This window comes from Falco peregrinus, chromosome 3 (genome assembly GCF_023634155.1).
Source record: "Falco peregrinus isolate bFalPer1 chromosome 3, bFalPer1.pri, whole genome shotgun sequence".
Taxonomy (NCBI): domain Eukaryota; kingdom Metazoa; phylum Chordata; class Aves; order Falconiformes; family Falconidae; genus Falco; species Falco peregrinus.
In genome coordinates, this window is record NC_073723.1 from 14,270,408 (window position 1) to 14,291,988 (window position 21,581).

The window sequence follows — 21,581 nt, forward strand, 5'->3', positions numbered from 1 at the left end:
TGTAGGAAGTCTGTTGCCATGGTGATGGGGGGGGTAGGATGCCCATTGCCGTGGCAAAGGGACATCTATCACCGTGGCTGTCAGTGCATTGTGGGAGGATGCCACCACCCCTGCCCTCACCGCACCCAGGGAGCTGTGACGGCCCTGGGACAGCCAGGCGCCACCGTGGCTCTGGCCCCCTGCCCACACCGCCCCAGCAAGCAGCTGCTTGAGGTGCCAGTGAGGAACCAGAGCAGCTGGCACCATGTGCCATCCTCCTTCCCTACCCCCTTTCCAGCCAAAGTTGCATGCTCTTTCCCAGCACCTAGCTCTTGCGGAGCTCCAGGAAGGATGAAGCCCTTCCCCACCCTGAAACACAGATTGGGTTTTGCTGTGGGCAGCTCTTGAACAACCAAAACCATCCAAGCAAGGCTGGGGTGGAAACTGGTATCCAACTGGAGAGCTTTACGCCCCAGTTTCCTCCTGGCGCTGGGCTCCCGTGGGACGCACCGTCCCTCCCCAGCACAGTGTCTTCTGTTTGGGAAGGTCACACCACAGGAGCACCCACCAGCATTGCCAAAACACTTCTAAACATTAACTGGTGGAGCTGGGTGCCAAGCCTGTGACATCCCCAAGGACTGCTGACGCCACACAGCCTCCTCCATCCCTCCTCCTCCTCCACCAGCCCTGGAGAAAAGCCTGGCTCACAGCACAACCCACTGCACAGGTGGTAAAAGCCAAGGGCTGGCCACCGGAGCTTTCCTCTTCATCCTCTTCCCTTTAGGTTTTCCTGGTGTTGTGCCGGAGCAGGGACGTGGTGAGGGTACACCGGCGGCCGAAGCATCAGGGAGGGGCTGGCAGGGACTCTCCAGCCTTCCTTCACCAGCCTGTCTTGTGGTAAGCACCGACAGCTTCCACCCAGACAGCGGGTCGGGACCGTCTCCCCACTGATCAGGGTGGTCCCTGACCACCACGTCCCCCTTCCACCACGGCCCGCTACGCTATGGCCCTGCCCTGGGCTCTGCTACTGCTCGGTGAGGTCCTGGCACAGGATGCAGCCGCCCAGGGCTGCCTCCTTCCGCCGGCTGGTGAGTCCCAACCCTTTGCCCTTCCTTGCCAGTGGAAGCACCCCTGGTGGGACAAAGCCTTGCTGGGGTGCCTCGGTGGTGGGCTGACCCCCGCCTTGGCAGGTTATAACGCAGCGCTGGGGCGCCCAGCCCGCCAGTCCTCCGTCTTCCCCAACATCAGCATCGCCACCAACGCAGTGGATGGGAACCGGGACGGCGTCTGGCACCACGGCTCCTGCAGCCGCACACGGCGAGAGCGGGAGCCCTGGTGGAGTGTGGACCTGGGTGGGCGCCGCGCCGTGGCGGCTGTGGTGGTAAAGAACCGGCAGGATTGCTGCTGGCAGCGGCTGCGGGGAGCGCAGGTCCATGTCGGGGACGCACCAGCCGAGCGTGGCAGGGACAACCCCATGTGAGCCAAAAATGTGGGGTTTGGAGGGAGTGTCCCCACCCCACTGGTGCCACTGTCTCCTGAGCCCCATCTCTTCCACCCCGGCAGCTGCGGCGTCATCACGGACACCGGTCCTGGCTCACTCAGTACCATCTGCTGCCAGGGGCTGCAGGGCCGCTATGTCTCCATCCTCATCCCCAGCCGGGAGGATGCGTTGGTGCTGTGCGAGGTGGAGGTGGTGCTCCAGGGCTGCCTCCCCCTGCCCGGAGGTGAGGGGCTCCCAGGGAGGCAGTGGGGGCTGGTGGGGCAGCAGTCAGGGGCCGGCAGCCTCGTGCCATGCTCCCACTGGCAATTCCAGCCCCCAACGTGGCGCAGGGCCGCGCCGTCACACAGTCCTCCACGCTGAATGCCATCAGCCTGGCTGCCAATGCCGTGGATGGGAGCAGCAATGCCAGCTGGGAGCACGGCTCCTGCACCCACACTGAGAAGGAGCTGGAGCCGTGGTGGCGTGTAGACCTGGGCCATCGGCACACTGTCTACTCCGTCACTGTCACTAACTGCCACAACTGCTGCTGGGAGAGCCTTCTCGGCGCCCAGGTCCACGTTGGGGACTCCCTGGCTAACCATGGCAAGCGCAACCCTGTGTGAGTGGGGTCCCCAGCAAGGTCCCCCCACCCAGCATGGGACTGTCCCGCCGGCCATAGCTGTGGCGGTTCCCTCCCGGCAGCTGCGGGGCCATCTTGGACACTGGTCCCGGCTCCACCAGTACCATCTGCTGCAACGGGCTGCCGGGTCGCTATGTCTCCATCATCATCCCTGGGCGGGAGGATTTCCTCATCCTCTGCGAAGTGGAGGTGACAGCCCAGAGCTGCGTCCCCCCGCCTGGCGGTAAGGATTGAAGCCCTCCCAGCAGGGAGCTGATACCTACCCGGTGGCTGCCAGCAAGCGCTGACCTACCTGAGCCCTGCAGAAGCGATTTGGTTCCTGCAGCGCCGGGGGGAAAGGGGGGGGCATGAGGGCCCCAACATGGGGGAGGGGGGTGTCACATGTCCCTGAGCCGGTGGCACATCAGTGTGCCAGTATGCAGTGCCTGGAGGGACAGATGGAGGCCGCAGTGCCGGCTCTGTGCCCAGGGGTTGATGCCCAGCCACGGGTCATCGCTGGCATTGAGCACCTAGGGCTGGTGTCACTGTCCCATGGTGTCCCCCAGCCCAAAGCCTGGCCCTGCGGCGCCCAGTGGCACAGTCCTCCACGGCCAGCCGAGCCAGCAGTGCCATCAACGCCGTGGATGGGAACCAGGATGGGAACTGGCAGCACGGCTCCTGCTCTCAAACCAAGAGGGAGTTGGAGCCATGGTGGACAGTGGACCTGGGCCATCGCCATGCTGTGGCAGCTGTGGTGGTGAGGAACCGCCTGGACTGCTGCTGGCACTGGCTGAAGGGTGCCCGCGTCCATGTCGGGGACTCCCTTGCCAGCCATGGCACCAACAACCCCATGTGAGTGCCACAGTGTTGACACTGTGGTGCACGGCTGCTTTGGCGCTTGGCCACCCTCACCCTTGTCCCCCTCCTTGTAGCTGCGGCACAGTCACAGATACCAGCCCTGGCTCCACCAGCACCATCTGCTGCCACGGGCTGCACGGCCGCTACGTCACCATCACGATCCCTGGCCGCGAGGAACGGCTGAGCCTGTGCGAGGTGGAGGTTGTGGAGCAAGGCTGTGCTGTGCTGCCAGGGGGTGAGTGGGTTTGGGGGGCACCGCGGGGTCTTCTGGGGACATGGCACCCCCAGCCCAGCTGTTCCCGCAGCCCAGAACATGGCCCTGGGCCGCCCGGCCACCCAGTCCTCCATCCTGGATGCCAGCAGCAGTGCCGCCAATGCCGTCAACGGGGACTGGGATGGCAATCAGGAGCACGGCTCCTGTGCCCACACCACAGAGGAGCTGGAGCCATGGTGGCGTGTTGATCTCGGCCACCGGCACGCCATCTATGCCGTGGTGGTGAAGAACCGCCATGACTGCTGCTGGGAGCGGTTGAAGGGGGCTGAGGTCCGCGTCGGTGACTCCCCGGTTGACCGCAGTCGGCACAACCCTGTGTGAGCACCAGCCCCATCCTCTCTACTGGGAACACCACTGGCACTGTGCTGGCTCATCCTGCCCCCTCCTCTCCCGCCAGCTGCGGCATCATCACAGATGCCAGCCCCGGTTCTATCAGCACTGTCTGCTGCCATGGCCTTCGCGGTCGCTACGTCTCCATCCTCATCCCCAGCCGGAAGGATGCGCTGGTGCTGTGTGAGGTGGAAGTGATCCGGCAAGGCTGCACCCCGCTGCCAGGAGGTGAGCTGTCAGGAGAGCCCACCTCCCCCAGGAACCCCAGCACCCACCAACCCACCCCATGGTGTTCACAGCCCTCAACGTGGCGCGGGAGCAGCAGGCGACACAGTCCTCCACCTCCAATGGCTCCGGCTTCGCATCCAAGGCGGTAGATGGGAACCGGGACGGCGTCTGGCACCACGGCTCCTGCAGCCACACACGGCGAGAGCGGGAGCCCTGGTGGAGTGTGGACCTGGGCAGACGCCGCGCCGTGGCAGCTGTGGTGGTAAAGAACCGGCAGGATTGCTGCTGGCAGCGGCTGCGGGGAGCACAGGTCCATGTCGGGGACGCGCCAGCCGATCGTGGCAGGGACAACCCCATGTGAGCCAAAAATGTGGGGTTTGGAGGGAGTGTCCCCACCCCACCATTGCTTCTGTCTCCTGAGCCCCATCTCTTCCACCCCGGCAGCTGCGGCATCATCACGGACGCTGGTCCTGGCTCACTCAGTACCATCTGCTGCCAGGGGCTACAGGGCCGCTATGTCACTGTCACCATACCCAGCAGGGAGGGGCAGCTGGCGCTTTGCGAGGTGGAGGTCTACACTGTCTTCCCCGAAATCTGAGGGGCTCCTGGGGGGCAGCTGATGTGCTACCAGGGGCCGGCACTCAGCAGGGGGCTCCGGCTGCTCCCTGGCGCCTCTGCGTGGGGCATCCCCCAGGATCAGCCCCACCAGAGGGGCTCCACGAGCAAGCCTTGGTCCCTCCCCAATAAACACGGCCATGGATCCCATCCACCGCTTGTGCCTTTCCTTGGGTTCACACCAGCACAGGTGCTGCATGGCCACGCGTGGGGTCCCCCCACAACCCTGCAGCCCCCCAGGAGGCTGCGGCACTGGAGGGGATGGATTCCAGCAGGGAGTCGGCATCAGGAGAAGTGGCGCAGGAAGGCGGTGTGGAAGCGGGTGAGGGCGAGCAACACTGGCTCCAGTGTCTCAGCTGGTGGCAGCAGTGACAGCCTGGGGGGCAGGAGAAGGGGGGCAATTGAGTGGAGGTGGGGACATGCCAGCACCCTGACCTGAGCCCCCCGGTGTTACCCGACGTGGTAGGTGCCCTCTGGCTGCCCAAACTCGCTCCCTGGGGCCAGCACCACCCCCGTCGCCTCCCGCAGCTCCTGGCAGAAGAAGACGTCGGGCTCCAGGCCCAGCACCTGGAGGAGCAGCGGGAGCATGGGCACCCTGCGCCATGGGGGCACCCTCTCCCCTGGGCGTCCCCTGTCCCCAGGGGGCCACAGGGTGCCCTGTCTCCCCAGGGTACCCCTTGTCCCCAGGGTGTCCCATACCAGGGGGCTCCCCACATGCCCCCAGGATGGCTCCTGCCACCCTGGAGACCCTCATAGCCACATGATGCCCCATGTCCCCCAAGATGCCCAGCACTCCCACAGTGCTCCGTCTCCCCAGGACATCCCATACATCAGGGTTCCCCGCACTCCCACAGCACCCCTGTGACTGGGGTGGCTCTGTGCTCCCAGGATGCCCCATGTCCCCAGGGTGTCCCATGTCCCACACCACAGGGTTCCTTGCACTCCCACGTCCATGGGTTGACTCTCGCCCCAGGAAGCCTCACGCGCCAGCACATCCCCAGGATGCCCCACGTCCCTCCCCAAGATGCCCTGTACTCCCAGGATGCCCCCTGTCCCCCAGATGCCCCCTGTCCCCAGGGTGCCCCATCTCCCCAGGACACCCCACATCACAGGGCTCCCCACACTCTCACCCTGTCTCACACCCTTGGGATGACTTCCGTTCCCCACAGCGCCCCTCTCCCCGTCCCCACCCCCCACCCCGGGTCCCCCCTCCCCACGGCCACCCGTGGGTGCTCACCCGGGCCTGCTGCAGGGCGCGGGGCGGGAGCTGGATGCGGGGGAAGGCGCGGGCGCCGCCCTGCACGGGCTGGCAGCAGATGCCGGGGGCCCGGCCCAGCACCTCCTGCACCCGCCGGGCGTTGTGGGCCAGGTCCCGGCGCAGCCCCTGCCTCTGCTGGGGTGGGAGGGGGCTGAGCCGGGCGGTGGGGTGGGGCAGGGCATGGGATGGGATGGGAGGGGGATTGCCATGGGATTGGAGATGGGATGGGGAGGGGGATTGGGATGGGGGTGGGGATGGGGATTGAAATTAAAATGGAATGGGAATGGGATGGGGATGGAAATGGGATGGGGATTGGGAGGGGATGAGGGTGGGAATGGGGATAGGGTGGGGATGGAGATGGAGATGGGGATGGAATGAGATGGGGCACATGCACCAGCTCCCACCTCCTCCAGGGCCTTCTGTATGGGATCCCCCTCATCTGGCGGGTCCATGAGGAGGTCAAGCAGGATCCGCCCCAGGACACAGGGCCGGGGGATGGACTGTGCCAGCTGGAAGGGCAGTGTGATTCCCTCCTCAATGTTGACCAGCTCCAGGAACCCCACACGGAAACCACTCCTGCGGGACACAGTGCTGCTCCTCATCCCACACACACACCCAGGAGGCCCTGGCACAGCCACCCGTCGCCTGGCAGTGCCAGCACTCACTCGCCTGCCACGCTTTTGGAGAGGGAGTAGAATGAGACAAGCTGGACGGTGGAGGCGAGCGGGGCACCCATCTCCCACAGCACCCGCTTGAAGGAGAGGAAGGGGCAGCCAGGGAGGAAGGCTCGTTCCTGCTGTACCTGCGGCACCCAGGGCTCAGGGGGAGCCAGGCTGGGGGGGCACAGCCACCCCTCAGCCCACCCCCGCACCCACCTCATCTGCCAGCAGCAGCAGGTGTTCCTCAGCCACCAGCCGGATGATGTCCTCCATGCTCTGCCGGCTCAGCACATGCCCTGCCAGGGGGAGCCCACTGGTGTCCCCCCATGCATGGGGAGCCCACTCACATCCCCCCACCTGGGGAAACTGAGGCACGGGGACACCACCACCCCCAACTCACCCGTGGGGTCTCCGGGGTTGACGATGCAGAGCACCTTGGGGTGGCATCTCACCCGTGCCTGCCGCAGCACCTGCCGCAGCGCCTCGCCAGCCACAGCCCAGCCCTGCTCCTCGGCCAGCGGGTACGGCACGGCCACGGCCCCCGCCAGCCCCGCTGCCGCTGCATGCAGCGGGGGGCCCGGCACCGGCACCAGCACGCCCGTCGGCTGCGCCGCCCTCTCATCCACTACCAGTGACAAAACAAACTGGGATGGGGATGGGGATGAGCTCGGGGAGTCCAGCATAGGGACCCCGCTCACCAAGGACGGTTGCTCACCGGGAGGATGCTAGCAGTGCCATTGCAGAGGATGATGTTGCGAGGGTGGCAAGGGACACCGCCGTCGCGGCGCTCAAGGAAACGGGCAACCCTGGTAGGGACCCCCAGCGCCCGGTGCTCGTGGTTGTAGCCTCCTGGGGACAGGACAGACCCGCTCCTGAGCACCATGAATCCCATGGGACCCCAACAACCCCCTCCCTCAGTGGCCTCAATGGGAAAGGGCACTTCATGGGGCTGGCACTGGGCAGACCATGGGCCTGGGCACCCCATAGACCAGGCACCCCATGAGCTGTGCTGGGCACCCTATAAGCCATACTAGGCACCCCTCTGCCACCATGCTGGGCACCCCATGGGACCGGTGCCACCTACTCCATGGGTCATGCCAAGCACCCCATGCGCCATGTGGGGCACCCCATGGGCTGTACTGAGCACCCTATAAGCCACAGCAGACCCACCCACCCACACTGAGCACCCCATGGGACACCCCGCCCCCACAGCCTATAAGCCATGACAAGGGTGACCCCAAGCTCCCCATGTGCTGGCAAGGGGCACCCCACACTGACACTGCCGGGCACCCCGTGAGCTGTGCCACACCCTACCAATGTTGCCGGCATCCATCTCCTGCAGGATGCGCCGTGCCCGGCGCTGGGCACTCTCGGGCACAGCGGGGCTGCCCAGCAGATCCGGGAAGGCACAGGTGGCCGCGACCTGGGGGACAGGGAGCTGGGCTGAGCCTGGCCATGCTGGGGGACATGGTGACAGGTCAGCAGTGTCAACCCCAGTGCCCAGCAGTACCTGGCGCAAAACAGCCAGTGGGCCCCGTCCCACTGCATGAGCGTCATCACCACTGCAATCCACAGGGACACCAGGCACCAGTACCGCTGGCTCCGATGTCCCCAATGTCCCCTGTGCCATGGCCATGGCCGCCGCGGTTGACACTGTCCCTGCAGGGAAATGCCAAGGGGTGGTAAAGGGGAGGGAAAAGGGGCGGGTAATGGGGCGTGTAACGAGGCCACGTGCATGGCATGGTCACAAGGGGACAGCCAGATGGCCAGGACCCTGTCCACCCTGGCACACCACGCACTGCCAAACCCCTAACCATTAACCCAGCCCACCCCCACCCCCGGCTGCATGCACCCGCCACTTCAGCTCCTGTCCCAGCCATGGCAGCGATCAGCACCCCGGGGGGCACTGACACCCCCCTGTCTCAGGTGAACCCTAGCAGCCAGCGCACACCGCCACCTCCACTGCAGCCTCTGCTTGAGCAGGCTATGGCCATTGAAGGCGAGCTGACCCAGGTGAGACCCCTACAACCACCCACGGGTCCCCAGAGCCACCCAGAGCCCCATGGGACACAGACACCCAAAGCCACAGACCCGCATGGGATCCACAGCTGACAACCATGGTCCCATGCTCCCATGGGTCCCCACAGCCACCCATGGGCCCCATGGCCACCCAGAGCCCAATAGGACCCACAGACACCCATGGCCCCAGAGTCCCACGAGGTGCCCATGCCCACGCATGCTCCCAGAGCCCAATGGTGTCCCCACAGCCACCCCAACCCTGCAGCCACCTATAACCATTCCTGTCCCCAAAAACACCTCCCTCCCTATGCCCATGCACATCCCTGTGTCACCTTCCAGGTCCCTGTGGTCCCCAGGTCCCTGAAGCCCCCCATCCAGGTCCCCCCATCCACCCTGATCCCATGTCCCCAAAGTCACCCACTCCCCATGGCAACTGTGCCTCCCCTCAGGTCCCCACAGCCCCCTGTGCCCCCACATCAGGGTGTCCTAGGATGCTCTGTAGTGCCATCCTCCAGCCCCACCGCCTATGACCATGTCCCCTGGGCCTCGGGGAGGGGGGTATAGGGGGACAGAGGACAGTGGCCTTGCTGAGCCAGCTCCTGTTCCCAAGGGAGAGGACAAGTCCTCCACCGAGGTCATCTGCTGCCATTCAGGGGATGCAGTTGCTGCCGGCCGCCAGCCCCTCACCTACCTCCAGCAGGTAATGGGGAGCCCCATGGCTGCCTGCACTTAAAATCACAGAATCGTGGAATCGTTTAAGTTGGAAAAGACCTTGAAGATCGACAAGTCCAGGGTTGACTGAGCACAACGGGATCTATGATCCTCAGCTCCCTCCCCAGCACCCTGGTGATGGGTGGGGGGCTGAGTCCTGACCTTAGGTGATGGGGGGTGGGGTGGATCCTGACCTCGGGGTTACCCAGGGTGTTGGGGGGGGGGCGTGTTGGGGGAGGGGGTGACCAAGGGGGGTTGGCCGCATCCCCACAGGTGGCTGCCATCTGCGCGTATCCCACACTGCTGGACGCCGAGTGCATGCCGGCGGACACCAAGCAGCGCGCACGCCAGATCCTGCAGCACCTGCAGGGTGGCAGCCCAGGTACAGTGGGGATGGGCACACCTCAAGGGGGCCAGCCCCCCATATGGGTAGTGGGGCATGGGGGGATCACCAGATGCAGTGACACCGTATCTGTCCCCAGGGTCATACAACCTGGAGTACATCACTGACACCGTGGCCAAAAAAGTGGCCCGTTACTTGGAGCAAAGGGACAATGGCATTCCCAGCGATCCCCACTGCATTGTCCCCTGCAGTGGCACCGCCTCAGCCATGGTGGTGAGCGTGGGATGGGGACCAGCAGTGGCAACTGCATGGCCATGGGGACACTGAGGACCCTCCAGCCACGGCAGCTTTTCCCAGCAGGACGTGGTGACGCTGGTGGTGGATGAGAGGGCGCCACAGCCGACGGGCGTGCTGGTGCCGGTGCCGGGCCCCCCGCTGCATGCAGCGGCAGCGGGGCTGGCGGGGGCCGTGGCCGTGCCGTACCCGCTGGCCGAGGAGCAGGGCTGGGCTGTGGCTGGCGAGGCGCTGCGGCAGGTGCTGCGGCAGGCACGGGTGAGATGCCACCCCAAGGTGCTCTGCATCGTCAACCCCGGAGACCCCACGGGTGAGTTGGGGGTGGTGGTGTCCCCGTGCCTCAGTTTCCCCAGGTGGGGGGATGTGAGTGGGCTCCCCATGCATGGGGGGACACCAGTGGGCTCCCCCTGGCAGGGCATGTGCTGAGCCGGCAGAGCATGGAGGACATCATCCGGCTGGTGGCTGAGGAACACCTGCTGCTGCTGGCAGATGAGGTGGGTGCGGGGGTGGGCTGAGGGGTGGCTGTGCCCCCCCAGCCTGGCTCCCCCTGAGCCCTGGGTGCCGCAGGTACAGCAGGAACGAGCCTTCCTCCCTGGCTGCCCCTTCCTCTCCTTCAAGCGGGTGCTGTGGGAGATGGGTGCCCCGCTCGCCTCCACCGTCCAGCTTGTCTCATTCTACTCCCTCTCCAAGGGTTTCGGGGGGTGAGTACCAACACCTCATCCCCCCCCCAGACCTCCCGAAACCCCCTTTGCCAGCCCCCTCCACCTCCTTCTCCCCCAGGGGTGGTTTCCGAGCAGGTTTCTTCGAGCTGGTGAACATTGACCCAAGTGTCCTGAAGTGCTTCTACACATGGGGGATGTCAGTGTATCCCTCCATCCTGGGTCAGGTGATGTTGGAGATGGCCATGGAGCCCCCACTGCCCAGTGACCCCTCCTATCCAGCCTTTAATGAGGTGGGTAGTGCCAAGACCCCTCCTCACAGCCAGCTGCCACCGGGACACACAGGTCTTACTGGTGGCAGTGGGGGGATATCCCACGCTCCAGCCGAAGGACAGGCAGGTGCTGTGTGGGCCCATGCCTGTTTCTGGCTCCATCCCCATCCCATCCCCATTCCATCCCATCCCATTTTCATCTCCATCTTATCTCCATCCCCGTCGCCACCCCCATCCCTATCACCATCCCCATCCCATCCCCACTCCCAATCCCATCCCAATCCCAATCCCCACCCCAATCCCAATCCCATCCCCATTCCAATCCCACCCCCATCCCAATCCCCCTCCCCATCCCATCTCCAATCCCATGGCAATCCCCCTCCCATCCCATCCCATGCCCTGCCCCACCCCACCGCCTGGCTCAGCCCCCTCCCACCCCAGCAGAGGCAGGGGCTGCGCCGGGACCTGGCCCACAACGCCCGGCGGGTGCAGGAGGTGCTGGGCCGGGCCCCCGGCATCTGCTGCCAGCCCGTGCAGGGCGGCGCCCGCGCCTTCCCCCGCATCCAGCTCCCGCCCCGCGCCCTGCAGCAGGCCCGGGTGAGCACCCACGGGTGGCCGTGGGGAGGGGGGACCCGGGGTGGGGGGTGGGGACGGGGAGAGGGGCGCTGTGGGGAACGGAAGTCATCCCAAGGGTGTGAGACAGGGTGAGAGTGTGGGGAGCCCTGTGATGTGGGGTGTCCTGGGGACTTGGGGCAATCTGGGGACAGGGGGCATCTGGGGGACAGGGGGGTATCTGGGGGACAGGAGCCACCCCAGTCACAGGGGTGCTGTGGGAGTGCGGGGAACCCTGATGTATGGGATGTCCTGGGGAGACGGAGCACTGTGGGAGTGCTGGGCATCTTGGGGACATGCGGCATCATGTGGCTATGAGGGTCTCCAGGGTGGCGGGAGCCATCCTGGGGGCATGTGGGGAGCCCCCTGGTATGGGACACCCTGGGGACAAGGGGTACCCTGGGGAGACAGGGCACCCTGTGGCCCCCTGGGGACAGGGGACGCCCAGGGGAGAGGGTGCCCCCATGGCGCAGGGTGCCCATGCTCCCGCTGCTCCTCCAGGTGCTGGGCCTGGAGCCCGACGTCTTCTTCTGCCAGGAGCTGCGGGAGGCGACGGGGGTGGTGCTGGCCCCAGGGAGCGAGTTTGGGCAGCCAGAGGGCACCTACCACGTCGGGTAACACCGGGGGGCTCAGGTCAGGGTGCTGGGGTGGGGGGTGGGGGGAGTGCTATGGTGCATGGTGGGGGTTGGGTGACGGGGGGGTAGGGAGCCCTTGGGGCTGATGCTTTGTGTGGAGGGTGGGCAGTGCTGGGGGCTCGGGGATGGCAGGGGAGATGGTTCGGGTTGGGTGATTGTGGTGATGGCAGGTACTAGGGGCTGGTGGGCTGGGGCTGGAGGGCTGGTTGTGTTTGAGAGGCTGGCACTGGTTGGCACTGGGTTGGGTGTTGGAGGCTAGTCAGGGGGGTTCGGTTGGGTCAAGGGGGCTGGGGGAGCTGGGGGATCAGGGCTGGGGGCTGGTTTGTGCCGGGACGTTGGGCTTTGGTTCTCAGGCACAGAGGTTTGGGGAGCTGGGCTGGAATGCTGGGGTTGGATGTTGGGGGCTGCTTGGGTTTGGGGTGAGGGGAAGCTGGTTTGGGTTGGGATTTGGGGGGCAGGGAGGTCAGGATGGATGTTGGGGGCTGGCAGTGGCAGAGGTTTGGGGGGGGGGGGCTGGCTGCGATGGGGTGGGGGTGAGGACAGGTTAGGGAGGCCCAGCTGAGGTCAGACAAGAGGGACGTCATGGATGGTGGGGCTGGGGGAAGGGTTGGGATGGAGAGGCTGGTTGGGTACCATTGGATTGCTACGCCAGGATGTTGTTGGGGGACAACAGGACTGGGTGAAGGGGGGATGTGGGACCACCCACCACCCCACCACCCTGTGCCCCCCAGGCTGTCGCTGCTCCTGCCGGCTGAGACGCTGGAGCGGGTGCTGCTCACCCTCACCCACTTCCACGCCGCCTTCCTGCACAGCTTCTCCTGACATGGGGGTGACCCTGGCCCCCTATCTGCCCCCTCAACCCCATTAAAGCCCCCCACAGATCACACCATGCCTCTGCTTGCCCCCCACAGGGAGCCCGAAGGGACCCACGACATGAGTTGTGGGGTGTCTCAGCCCAACCTTGCTGGGTGCTGGTGGGGTGGAGGGGGCACCCATGGGTGGCAGGTTGTAGAGGATGCTTGGCTCGACCTGGCTGGTCACTACCCTTTTATTAGTGGGGTTGCTGAGAGGAGAGCTGGCCCTGCCTACTGCTCCCGTACCATCCCCCCCCAGGGGACACAGGGGCAGCAGGAGGGCGACCAGCCCTGGCACACGAGGTGCCCTTGTGTCCCCCAACAAAAAGGCACGAAGAAGTTGAAGGCACTTCAGGGACCACCTAGGGCAGAGTCCCGGCCCATGGCACGTGGAGCCCGGTGGGGAGTGTGGGGTGGTGGGTGCTGAGGGGGTCACAGGGGGGTGCCGGGGCTGGGGGGGGTGCCGGTGTTAGGAGTACTCCTTGACGAACTTGGTGTAGAAGCTGCTGAGCTTCTCCAGCAGGACCTGCAGCTTCTCAGTGGGTGGCAGGATGGTCATCCTGGGATACATGGGGGGCTGACACCAGGGCTGGGGTGGGGGAACACCCCCCAGCAGCTCTCTGAGCCCCATATCTCCATTTCTACCCCCTAACAAGCTCCTCACCACCCTGCACCCAACCCACTGGGCACCCAAGACCCCCTTCTCCCTGCACCCCTAGACCTTGCACCCTCCCACCCCCACCTCCCCAGCCAACTCAAACTGAGGATGAGGGTCTTAGGGTGGGGTTCCAGCCCCATGGTGGGACCCCAACCTCATGCCCACCCCTGACCCCCTCACCAACACCCACCCCCATCCCCCAGGCACCCACCGAAAGTGGAAGGTGCCTTCCCGCTGCCCAAACCCGCTGCCCGGCACCACACAGATGCCCGTCTCCTCCAGCAGCTTCATGCAGAAGAACATGTCAGGGGCCTGACCCTGCGCCTGCGGGACAGAATGGGGCTCAGCACCACACACGGCCATGGGTGGGCACAGGGAGCATCGGACCCACAGATGGGGCAGGGCGCCACCCCATGCACCATTAAGGGCCTCGATCACTGCCTGGGACTCACCTTGCCCAGCCCTGTATGGCTCAGGACTCATCCTGCCCAGCCCCGCAGCACTAGGGCTGATTTTTTCCAGCCCTACATTGCCCAGTATTCATCCTGCCCCGCCCCACAGCACCCAGGACTCACCCTGCCCAGCCCCACATTGCCCTGGATTCATCCTGCCCAGACCCACAACATCCAGGACAGATTCTGCCCAGCCTCAGCACCCAGGACTCATCCTGCCCAGCCCCACAGCACCTTGGCGGCGGCCAGGGCACGGGGCGGCAGCTCGATGCGGGGGAAGGAATACATGGCGCCCTGCACAGGGTTGCAGCGGATGCCGGGCACCTGGTTGAAGATCTCCTGGGTAAGCCGGGCCTTGTGCGCCAGGGCGCTGAGCACCGCCTTCTTCTCCTGCTGGGACAGCCGGGCTGGGGACATCTCCTTTCTATCCCATCCCAACACATCCCCATCCTCATCCTATGCCCAGCGCCATGCCCAGCCCATCTCATCCCATCTCCATCCCCATCCCCATCCCCATCCCCATCCCCATCCCCATCCCCATCCCCATCCCCATCCCCATCCCCATCCCCAACCCATCTCTATCCCATCCCATCCCCATCTCATCCCATTACACCCCCATCCCATCCCCATCCCATCCCCATCCCATCCCTATCCCAACCCCTATCCCAATCCCCATCCCCATCCGATCCCATACAGCAATAAAGAGCTCATATGAAGGATCCCCAGGCTGTGGTGGATCAACGACAGTATCCAGGAGGATCTGCCCAGGCACAGGTGGGCACAGCCGCACTGACACCAGCTTGGCCAACTGCTGCTGCACGTCAGGGTCCATGTTCACCACCTCCACGTACCCACTGCGGAACCCGCACCTGGCATGACATGGCCCGAGGAGTGATGGATGGGAACCCACGGAGGAGCCCTGGATCCACAGATCGGAGCTGTGGATGGGGACCCATGGACAGGAACCAACAGAGAGGGACCTACGGATGGGGGTCTATGATGGGAACCCGCAGAAAAGAGCCGGCAGGCTGTGGCTCTATGTCCTCTAACACCCACAGAGCTGTGTCACGTCCCTACAGGGTCATGGCATCACTATCCCCACCCTTGGGACCCACAGAGTGGTGGCATCATCACCTCCACCTCAAGAGATCCATAAGGTTGGAGTATCTCCATCCCCTCCCCTAAGGACCCATGGGGCCATAGCATCACCAGCTCCACTCCTGGAACCCACAGGGCTGTGACATCACCACCTCCTCCCTAGGGGATCCATGGGGTGCTGGCATCTCCATCCCCACCCTTGGACCTACAAGGCCATGGCATCATCATCTCCATCCCAGGGGATCCATGGGGTAGCGGCATCCCCATCTCCACCTTTGGACACACAGGGCTACGTCATCTCCATCCCTATTCCTCAGTCTGTGGCATCCCTAGGACCTGTGAAACCATGGCCACCCACCCCTAGGGTGACGGTGGTGGGACTCACTCGCCCATGAAGCCCTTTGAGACAGAGTGGAAGGAGGCCAGCTCCACCACCTCCGAGTAGGGCGGCCCCATCTCAAACAGCACCTTCTTGAAGGAGTGGAAAGCCGAGCCCTCAGCATAGATGTTGTCCTGGTACACCTGGGGTGAGGAGGTGGCGGGGTGTTACTCAGATGCTGAGGTTTCCCCGGGGAGGGGGGTCACCCCGTGGGTCTCACTCGCCTCATCAGCCATGAGGAAGAGCTTCTCCTCAAAGGCAAACTTGATGACGTCCTCAATGCACTGCCGGCTCTGTACCTGTCCTGGGGGGACACAGCATCAGGAGACATCGTGGTGCTGGCACTGGGGGCTCCCAGGCCCCCCACCGGCTGGGTTCCGGGGGGCTGAGCCCACATACTGGTTGGGTTTTGGAGGTCCTGGTCCCAGCACTGTTAAGGCATTGGGGGTCCCAGCCTTGGCACCACCAGAGCACAGGGCATCCCAGTCCCAGCCCTCGTGGTGCCAGCCACAGTCCCAGTCCCAACAGGGAACTGGGGTCCCAGTCCAGCCCAGGGATCCCAATCTAGTTTTGGGGTCCCAGACCAGCCCTGGGGTAACAGTCTAGTCTTGGCGTCCCAGTCAAGTCCCAATGTCCCAGTCCAGTCTTGGGGTCCCAGCCAAGCCTCAGGGCCCCAGCCCCAGGGTCCCAGCCCAACCCTGGGGTCCCTGTCCAGTCTTGGGGTCCCAATCCAGCCCTGGGGTCCCTATCTAATCTTGGGGTCCCAATCCAGCCCCAGAGTCCCAGCCCTGCCTCGGGGTCCCAGCCCCGTCTTGGGGTCCTGTCCCCAGGTACCAGTGGGGTTGCCGGGGTTGATGATGCAGAGGACGCGGGGGCAGCAATGCTGACGCCCCTCGGCCAGTGCCCGCCGCAGCTCGGCCACATCCAGCGCCCAGCAGTGCTCCTCGTCCAGGTAGTAGTTGAGCTGGACGGCGCTGAGCTCGGCGATGGCCGCCGAGTAGAGGGGGTACTGCGGGATGGGGATCAGCACCCCCGTGCGGGACCCCCCCTCGCCAGACACCAGCAGCTTCAGGATGCTCTGCGGGGGAGGGGAGAGGGGCAGCATGGGCATGGGGACAGTGTGGGGGACAGGATGGTGAAGGCATGGGGACGGTGTGGGGACAGGGTGGTGTGGGCATGGGGACAGTGTGGGGAGAAGGAGGGTGAGGGGACAGGGATGGTGTGAGCACAGGGACAATAAGGGGATGGGGGTGGCGTGGGGACAAAGGATGGTGTGGAGACAGGGACGGTGTGGGGCTGGAGAGGTCATGGGCATGGGGACAGCAGGATGGGGTTGGTGTGGGCATAGGGGCAGCATGGGGACAGGGATGATGGGGGCACTGCAATGGCATGGGGACAGTGTGGGGACAGGGACACCATGGGGACAGCATGGGGACATCACAGGCACAGGGACGCTGCAGGCAAAGGGATACCATGGGGACAGGGACAGCGTCAAAAGAGCTTGGTCACCATGGGCAGGGTGCTGGCATGCACCCCACGGAGCCATGGGGACACGAAGGAAGCATGGGGACAGTAGGGACACATCATCCCCAGTGCCACCCCCCCATCTTGGCACTGCCCATCCTGGGGCCGGTGCCAACCCTGGCACAAAAGTCCCTTTGTGAGCATCCGCCGTGGGAACGGCTGGCGGGTGGCACCCAGCCCAGGGCCCGGGTGATGCTGGGGATGGCCGATGTCCCCATACCACGATGGCATCGCTGGCCCCGGTGGAGAGGAAGATGTCCTGGGGCTTGGCGGGGACACCATCACGGCGCTGGAGGAAGCGCGCCACGTCCTGCCGCACCAGCTCGATACCAGGGCTGGCACTGTAGGCACCTGGCAGAAGGGACACAGGGGTGACACAGGCATCCGGGAGGTGACACTGGGGGGGTCCCTTCCACTGCGGGGCACGGGCACTCACCAGCGCTCTGCCCGGCACAGGCTGCCAGCAGCCGGCGGGCGCGACCCTTGGCATCCTGGGGGATGGAGGGCTCGGCGAGCAGCTCCGGGCACAGGCACAGGGCGGTCACCTGCCAGGGGACCCGCTCAGCCCCGGACACCTGCATCCGCGCCGGACGCCTGGGTGTCCCCATCCCCCTGTCCCCCCCATGCTGTCACCCAGAGCTGGGTACCTGGCGGAGGAAGGTGATGGGTTTCTGCCCCATGGCGTGCGCATCACCAATGTTCGCCTTGATCACCTCGGTGAAGGGCTTGGGGACACCCTGTGGGGATGGGGACAGTGTGGGCACAGGGACAAGGAAGGAGACAGTGACAGAGTTGGGGGACAGGGACAGGGAAGGGGACAGGGACAGGGATGGGGACAGTGTGGGGACAGTGACAGATTCAGGGACAGGGATGAGGACAGGGATGGGGACAGGGAAGGGGGCAAGGTCAGTGACAGTGACAGAGTCAGGGACAGGGAGGGGGACAGGTATGGTGTTGGGGATGAGGACAGGGACAGGGAACAGGGGTCAGGGGTGACAATCTGGCCACCCCCACCCAGGGATGGCACCACTGTGGCTCGGGTGGCACTTTCAACAGGGTGACCCCAGGCCCTGGCACAACCCCAGTGTCCCCTGTCCCGGGGGGTGGGTGGGACATGGAGACAACTGGGACATGGGCACCCTAGGGATGGTTGGGACTTCGGGACCCCAGGGGGCACAGCTGGGACATGGGGACAAGTGGGACACAGGGCCCTTGGGGACACTGGGGAACAAGGACACTGGGTCCCCAATGCCCCACACCAGGTCTCCAGCCCCGGGTGGCCATGGCCACCTCCCGCCCAGCCCTGGACTTTGGCCACCTCCGCCAGAGGCCGGACTCTGCCCCAGACTGGCAATGCCTGCCACCACCACCCCTGTCACCTGCTGTCACTCCCATCACTTCCTGGCATCCGTCACCCCCGTCACCCTCTGCCACCATCACTCCATCACCCCCAACACCATTGTCACCCTTGTCACTGCCATCATCCTCCTGTCACCACCACCACCCTGTCACCCCTTGTCACCTCCCATCACCCACTGTCACCCCCTGTCATGCCCAGCCACCCCTGTCACCCCACCATCACCCCCCCCATCATCCCGGGGCACTGGGGGACCCTGTCAGTGTCCCATGGGGAGTCACACTGCCACAGACACCCAGGGTGCCCCTACCCCCACCCAGCACCCAAGGGTGCCCGGGCTGGGTGCCAGGGACAGGGAGTGCTGGGGCAAGGTGAGGCTGGCACCCTGCCCCGCCACCACCTGCCCGCGGGGGCTGCAGGGACACCCCCACAGGACACCCCCACTACCACGGGACACCCCCTGCCCATGGGACACCACTTCCCACCCAGGGGACACCCCCCACCCATAGGACACCTCCCCCCACCCAGGGGAGACCCCCACTGACGGGACACCCCCTGCCCAGGGGACACCCCCCCGCCCAGGGGAGACCCCCCCATAGGACTCAGCTGACTCCAGAGTGGCAGTTGGGGGGGCGCACAGGTGGATTCAGGGACATGGCGGCGGGGGGGGCATGGGGAGGGGGAGAGGTCCCTCCTGGGAATGGGGTGCTGGGCCTGGAGGTACCCGGTTTGGGGATATCCCGGTCTGGGGGTCCCCAGGGTGCCAGGTGTGGGGGTGCTGGGTGGGGGGTGCTGTGTCCGGCGGTGCCCCAGATAGGACACCCCAGCCTGGGAGGTGCCCAGGTGTGGGGGTGCCAGTGTCTAGGGGTGCTGGGTGGGGGGTGTCCAGGTCAGGAGTCCCCAGGTCTGGGGGTGCCTGGGGGGGGTGCCCAGTCTGGGGGTGCTCGGTTTGGGGATATCCCGGTCTAGGGGTGCCAGGGGTGGGGTCCCGGGGGTGCTGGGGATGGGGTCCCGGGGGTGGGGGTCCCGGGGTACCTGCCGCAGGTCCTGCTCCAGCTGCAGGGCGCGGGTGACGATGGGCCCCCGCACCGCGTACTCCACCCGCCGCACTGCCGGGTTCATGGTGCCGGGGGTCAGCACCGGCCCGCGGGCCGCCCCCGGGGCCCGAACCCGCCGCTGCCGCCGCCGCCGCCGCCATGGTCCGCCCGGCCGGGAGCCTGCGGGGCCGCAGCGTCCTCAGAGCCCGCATCGCCCCCCCGGGGCCACCGGCACTGGACAGCGGCCGGGCCCGCCCCCCCGGCACCCGCCCCGGGCACCGGGCACCAGCACCGGGCACCGGCACCGGGGGCAACGGGCACCGGCACCGGGCACCGGCCGGATCCGCACCTCCCCGGCGCCGCCCCGGGCAACGGCCACCGGCACCGGGACACTGGCACCGGGGGCAACGGGCACCGGGGACACCGGACACCGCCACGGGCAATGGGCACCGGCACCGGGGACACCGGCAGCGGGGGCAAAGGGCACCGGGGGCAATGGGCACCAGCACCGAGGGCAACGGACACCGGCCGGATCCACCCACACCTCACGGCCGGCACCGTCCCGGGCACTGGCACCGGACAGCGGCCGGACCCGCCTCCCCCGCCCCTGGGCAACGGGCACCGAGCTCGCCTCCCCCCAGCACCGCCCCGCGCACCGGGCCTTGGGCCCCGGTCCCTGTCCCCGGCCAGACCCACTTCCCCCCCCCCCGCACTGCCCGGACACAGGCACCGGTCCCGGGGGTGTCCCCCCGCCACGGGGTGTCCTGGCCCACGGTTGGGGGGCACGGGGTGCGGGGACACGGGGGGGACATGGGGGACATGGGGGACATGGGGGACAGGACATAGGAAGCGGGAACATGGAGGAACACAGGACATGGGACACATGGGGCATGGGGACACAGGGGGACACAGGAGGACACAAGAGGACATGAGACGTGGGGGACAAGGGAGGACACAGGACGACACAGTACATGGGGGGACACAGGACTGGAGGACGTGGGGACACGGGGTATAGGGACATGGGGACACAGGGGACACGGAGTACAGGGACATGGCGACACAGAACAAGGGGACAGGGGGGACCTGGGACCCGGAGGACACAGGGCTGTGGGGGACACAGGACACGGGTGACACAGGTGACATGGGACACAACAGGTGGATTCGGGGTGTGACGCCCGGGGGACACACGGAGAGCCGGGCCCCGGCAGGGGCCACGGGCTGAGATCCCCAGGGGCACGTGGGGGACTGGGACCCCCGGGGACACGCGTGGGGCTGGGACCTCCGGGGGCACGTGGTGGGCTGGGACTCCCGGGGACCGGAGTCGGGGGCTGGGACCCCCGGGGACACGCGTGGGGCTGGGACCCCCCCGCCGCCCCCCCGGCCCCACTAACCCGCGCTGCTTCATGGCCCCGCTGCCCACAGCGCCCCCTGCCGGCCCTGCCCGCCACCCCGCGCCAGCCCCGCCCCCCGCGCCAGCCAATCCCCGCCCACCCCAACCCCATTGGCTGCCGCTGCTCCCGGGGGGGGGGGTGTGCCCCACAACTGCCGGGGGCGGGGGGACCCCTGGCTATGGGGGAGCCACGGGCACCCCGCTGTGGGTGCCCCACAACCCCCCTCCCCCAGGGGGCGCCCCATAGACACCCCACTGTGGGTGCCCCACGGCCCCCTTCCCCATGGGTGCTCCAAAACCACCCACAGCATGTGGGGTGTCCCACCCCCCTTACTTCCACGGCGCCCCCTCGCCATGGGGCACCCCACATGTTGCCCTCTGGGGTGCCAGGGGGTCCCAACCCCACATGTTGCCCTCTGGGCTGCCAGGGGTCCCAGACCCACGTGTTTCCTTCCGGGCACCCTGTTCCCGTGGGTGTGGGGCAGCGCGAGCCCTTATCAGCCCCACGCAGTGGGGAGGCAGCACAGCCCATGCCCCCCCAGCCCCCCCTGCCCCCCAGCAGCCCCCTCCCCCCCAGCAGCCCCCTCCCTTGGCGCAGAGCCTCATCCCAGGGGGCCCCAGCGCCCCCCCGGCGCCTCACCTGTGTCCGTGGGGGGGGGGGGGGGCTGCGGGGTGACGGGGGACCCTGTGGTGTCACCGCCGCAGCCTGACCTTTGCGAGCAGCTGCGTGCCGGCTCCTAAATATACCCGGGGGAGGCAGCTGCCCGGCCGCCTGCCAGCCCCCAGCCCGGGGAGGTGGGGGGGTGCACAGGGGGCGGGGGGGGGGCACCACGCCCTGCCCACGCCCTGCCCACACCCTGCCTGCACCCTGCCCACACCCTGCCTGCACCCACACACCCCGCGGGGGGGCCAAGGACGGGGCTATTTTTACCACGTCTTGGAGCAGTGACACCGGCGCAGGGACAAGGAACACAAGGGACACAGGAA

At 66.5% G+C, this 21,581-nt stretch overlaps 4 protein-coding genes across 7 annotated transcripts; 2 read left to right on the forward strand and 2 right to left on the reverse strand.

The window, feature by feature from the left end:
- The first annotated feature begins 11 nt into the window (after positions 1 to 11).
- Positions 12 to 4,388, forward strand: LOC106112082 (uncharacterized). The gene is given in 9 exon segments (XM_055798883.1): positions 12 to 1,455; positions 1,543 to 1,819; positions 1,822 to 2,079; positions 2,139 to 2,322; positions 2,773 to 3,354; positions 3,356 to 3,527; positions 3,608 to 3,823; positions 3,826 to 4,125; positions 4,213 to 4,388. Coding segments are annotated over 9 exon segments (2,616 nt in total). The 5' UTR covers positions 12 to 982; the 3' UTR covers positions 4,367 to 4,388.
- A 139-nt stretch (positions 4,389 to 4,527) lies between these two features.
- LOC114014209 (alanine aminotransferase 1-like) lies at positions 4,528 to 8,016 on the reverse strand. Its single transcript, XM_055800243.1, has 10 exons — positions 7,811 to 8,016; positions 7,615 to 7,723; positions 7,016 to 7,149; positions 6,701 to 6,944; positions 6,517 to 6,596; positions 6,307 to 6,443; positions 6,046 to 6,217; positions 5,621 to 5,776; positions 4,838 to 4,950; positions 4,528 to 4,759 (listed from the first exon to the last, which is right to left on the reverse strand). Exons 1-10 carry the CDS (start codon positions 7,934 to 7,936, stop codon positions 4,669 to 4,671), a joined length of 1,362 nt encoding a protein of 453 aa, XP_055656218.1. The 5' UTR covers positions 7,937 to 8,016; the 3' UTR covers positions 4,528 to 4,668.
- A 58-nt stretch (positions 8,017 to 8,074) lies between these two features.
- On the forward strand, positions 8,075 to 12,729 carry LOC129784165 (alanine aminotransferase 1-like). 3 transcript variants are annotated; one of them, XM_055800238.1, is made up of 11 exons: positions 8,076 to 8,313; positions 8,930 to 9,019; positions 9,304 to 9,412; positions 9,513 to 9,646; positions 9,734 to 9,977; positions 10,082 to 10,161; positions 10,235 to 10,368; positions 10,448 to 10,619; positions 11,040 to 11,195; positions 11,712 to 11,824; positions 12,577 to 12,729. In XM_055800238.1, the coding sequence occupies exons 1-11, from the start codon at positions 8,179 to 8,181 to the stop codon at positions 12,665 to 12,667; spliced, it is 1,458 nt and encodes a 485-aa protein (XP_055656213.1). In that variant the 5' UTR covers positions 8,076 to 8,178; the 3' UTR covers positions 12,668 to 12,729. The 3 variants fall into 3 exon arrangements, with proteins under 3 accessions (XP_055656214.1, XP_055656213.1, XP_055656215.1); XM_055800239.1 differs by lacking the exon at positions 8,930 to 9,019 and having other exon boundaries at positions 8,075 to 8,313; XM_055800240.1 differs by lacking the exon at positions 8,076 to 8,313 and having other exon boundaries at positions 8,936 to 9,197.
- Positions 12,730 to 12,877: 148 nt separating this feature from the next.
- On the reverse strand, positions 12,878 to 19,766 carry LOC101921824 (alanine aminotransferase 2). 2 transcript variants are annotated; one of them, XR_008746600.1, is made up of 11 exons: positions 19,203 to 19,766; positions 17,458 to 17,547; positions 17,247 to 17,355; positions 17,031 to 17,161; positions 16,121 to 16,364; positions 15,511 to 15,590; positions 15,293 to 15,429; positions 14,679 to 14,789; positions 14,044 to 14,199; positions 13,569 to 13,681; positions 12,878 to 13,259 (listed from the first exon to the last, which is right to left on the reverse strand). XR_008746600.1 is itself a non-coding variant. In XM_055800242.1 (11 exons), exons 1-11 carry the CDS (start codon positions 19,287 to 19,289, stop codon positions 13,169 to 13,171), a joined length of 1,413 nt encoding a protein of 470 aa, XP_055656217.1. In that variant the 5' UTR covers positions 19,290 to 19,761; the 3' UTR covers positions 12,878 to 13,168. The 2 variants fall into 2 exon arrangements, 1 of the variants encoding a protein (XP_055656217.1); XM_055800242.1 differs by lacking the exon at positions 14,679 to 14,789 and adding an exon at positions 14,504 to 14,678 and having other exon boundaries at positions 19,203 to 19,761.
- Between the last annotated feature and the right edge of the window lie 1,815 nt (positions 19,767 to 21,581).

What these genes read in the sequence shown, in the direction of transcription:
- LOC114014209 (XM_055800243.1), bottom strand. Translation starts at nt 7,936, where the DNA reads ATGGCCATGGCACAGGGGACATTGGGGACATCGGAGCCAGCGGTACTG. An exon ending in GCACTGCTAGCATCCTCCCG is followed by an intron (nt 6,945 to 7,015) that starts GTGAGCAACCGT and finishes TCCCCATCCCAG; the next exon opens with TTTGTTTTGTCACTGGTAGT. An exon ending in TGCTGCTGCTGGCAGATGAG is followed by an intron (nt 6,444 to 6,516) that starts GTGGGTGCGGGG and finishes TGGGTGCCGCAG; the next exon opens with GTACAGCAGGAACGAGCCTT.
- LOC129784165 (XM_055800238.1), top strand. Translation starts at nt 8,179, where the DNA reads ATGGCAGCGATCAGCACCCCGGGGGGCACTGACACCCCCCTGTCTCAG. An exon ending in CCCTCACCTACCTCCAGCAG is followed by an intron (nt 9,020 to 9,303) that starts GTAATGGGGAGC and finishes GCATCCCCACAG; the next exon opens with GTGGCTGCCATCTGCGCGTA. An exon ending in TGCTGCTGCTGGCAGATGAG is followed by an intron (nt 10,162 to 10,234) that starts GTGGGTGCGGGG and finishes TGGGTGCCGCAG; the next exon opens with GTACAGCAGGAACGAGCCTT.
- LOC101921824 (XM_055800242.1), bottom strand. Translation starts at nt 19,289, where the DNA reads ATGAACCCGGCAGTGCGGCGGGTGGAGTACGCGGTGCGGGGGCCCATC. An exon ending in CCATCACCTTCCTCCGCCAG is followed by an intron (nt 17,356 to 17,457) that starts GTACCCAGCTCT and finishes GTCCCCTGGCAG; the next exon opens with GTGACCGCCCTGTGCCTGTG. An exon ending in CTGTGCCGGGCAGAGCGCTG is followed by an intron (nt 17,162 to 17,246) that starts GTGAGTGCCCGT and finishes CCCTTCTGCCAG; the next exon opens with GTGCCTACAGTGCCAGCCCT.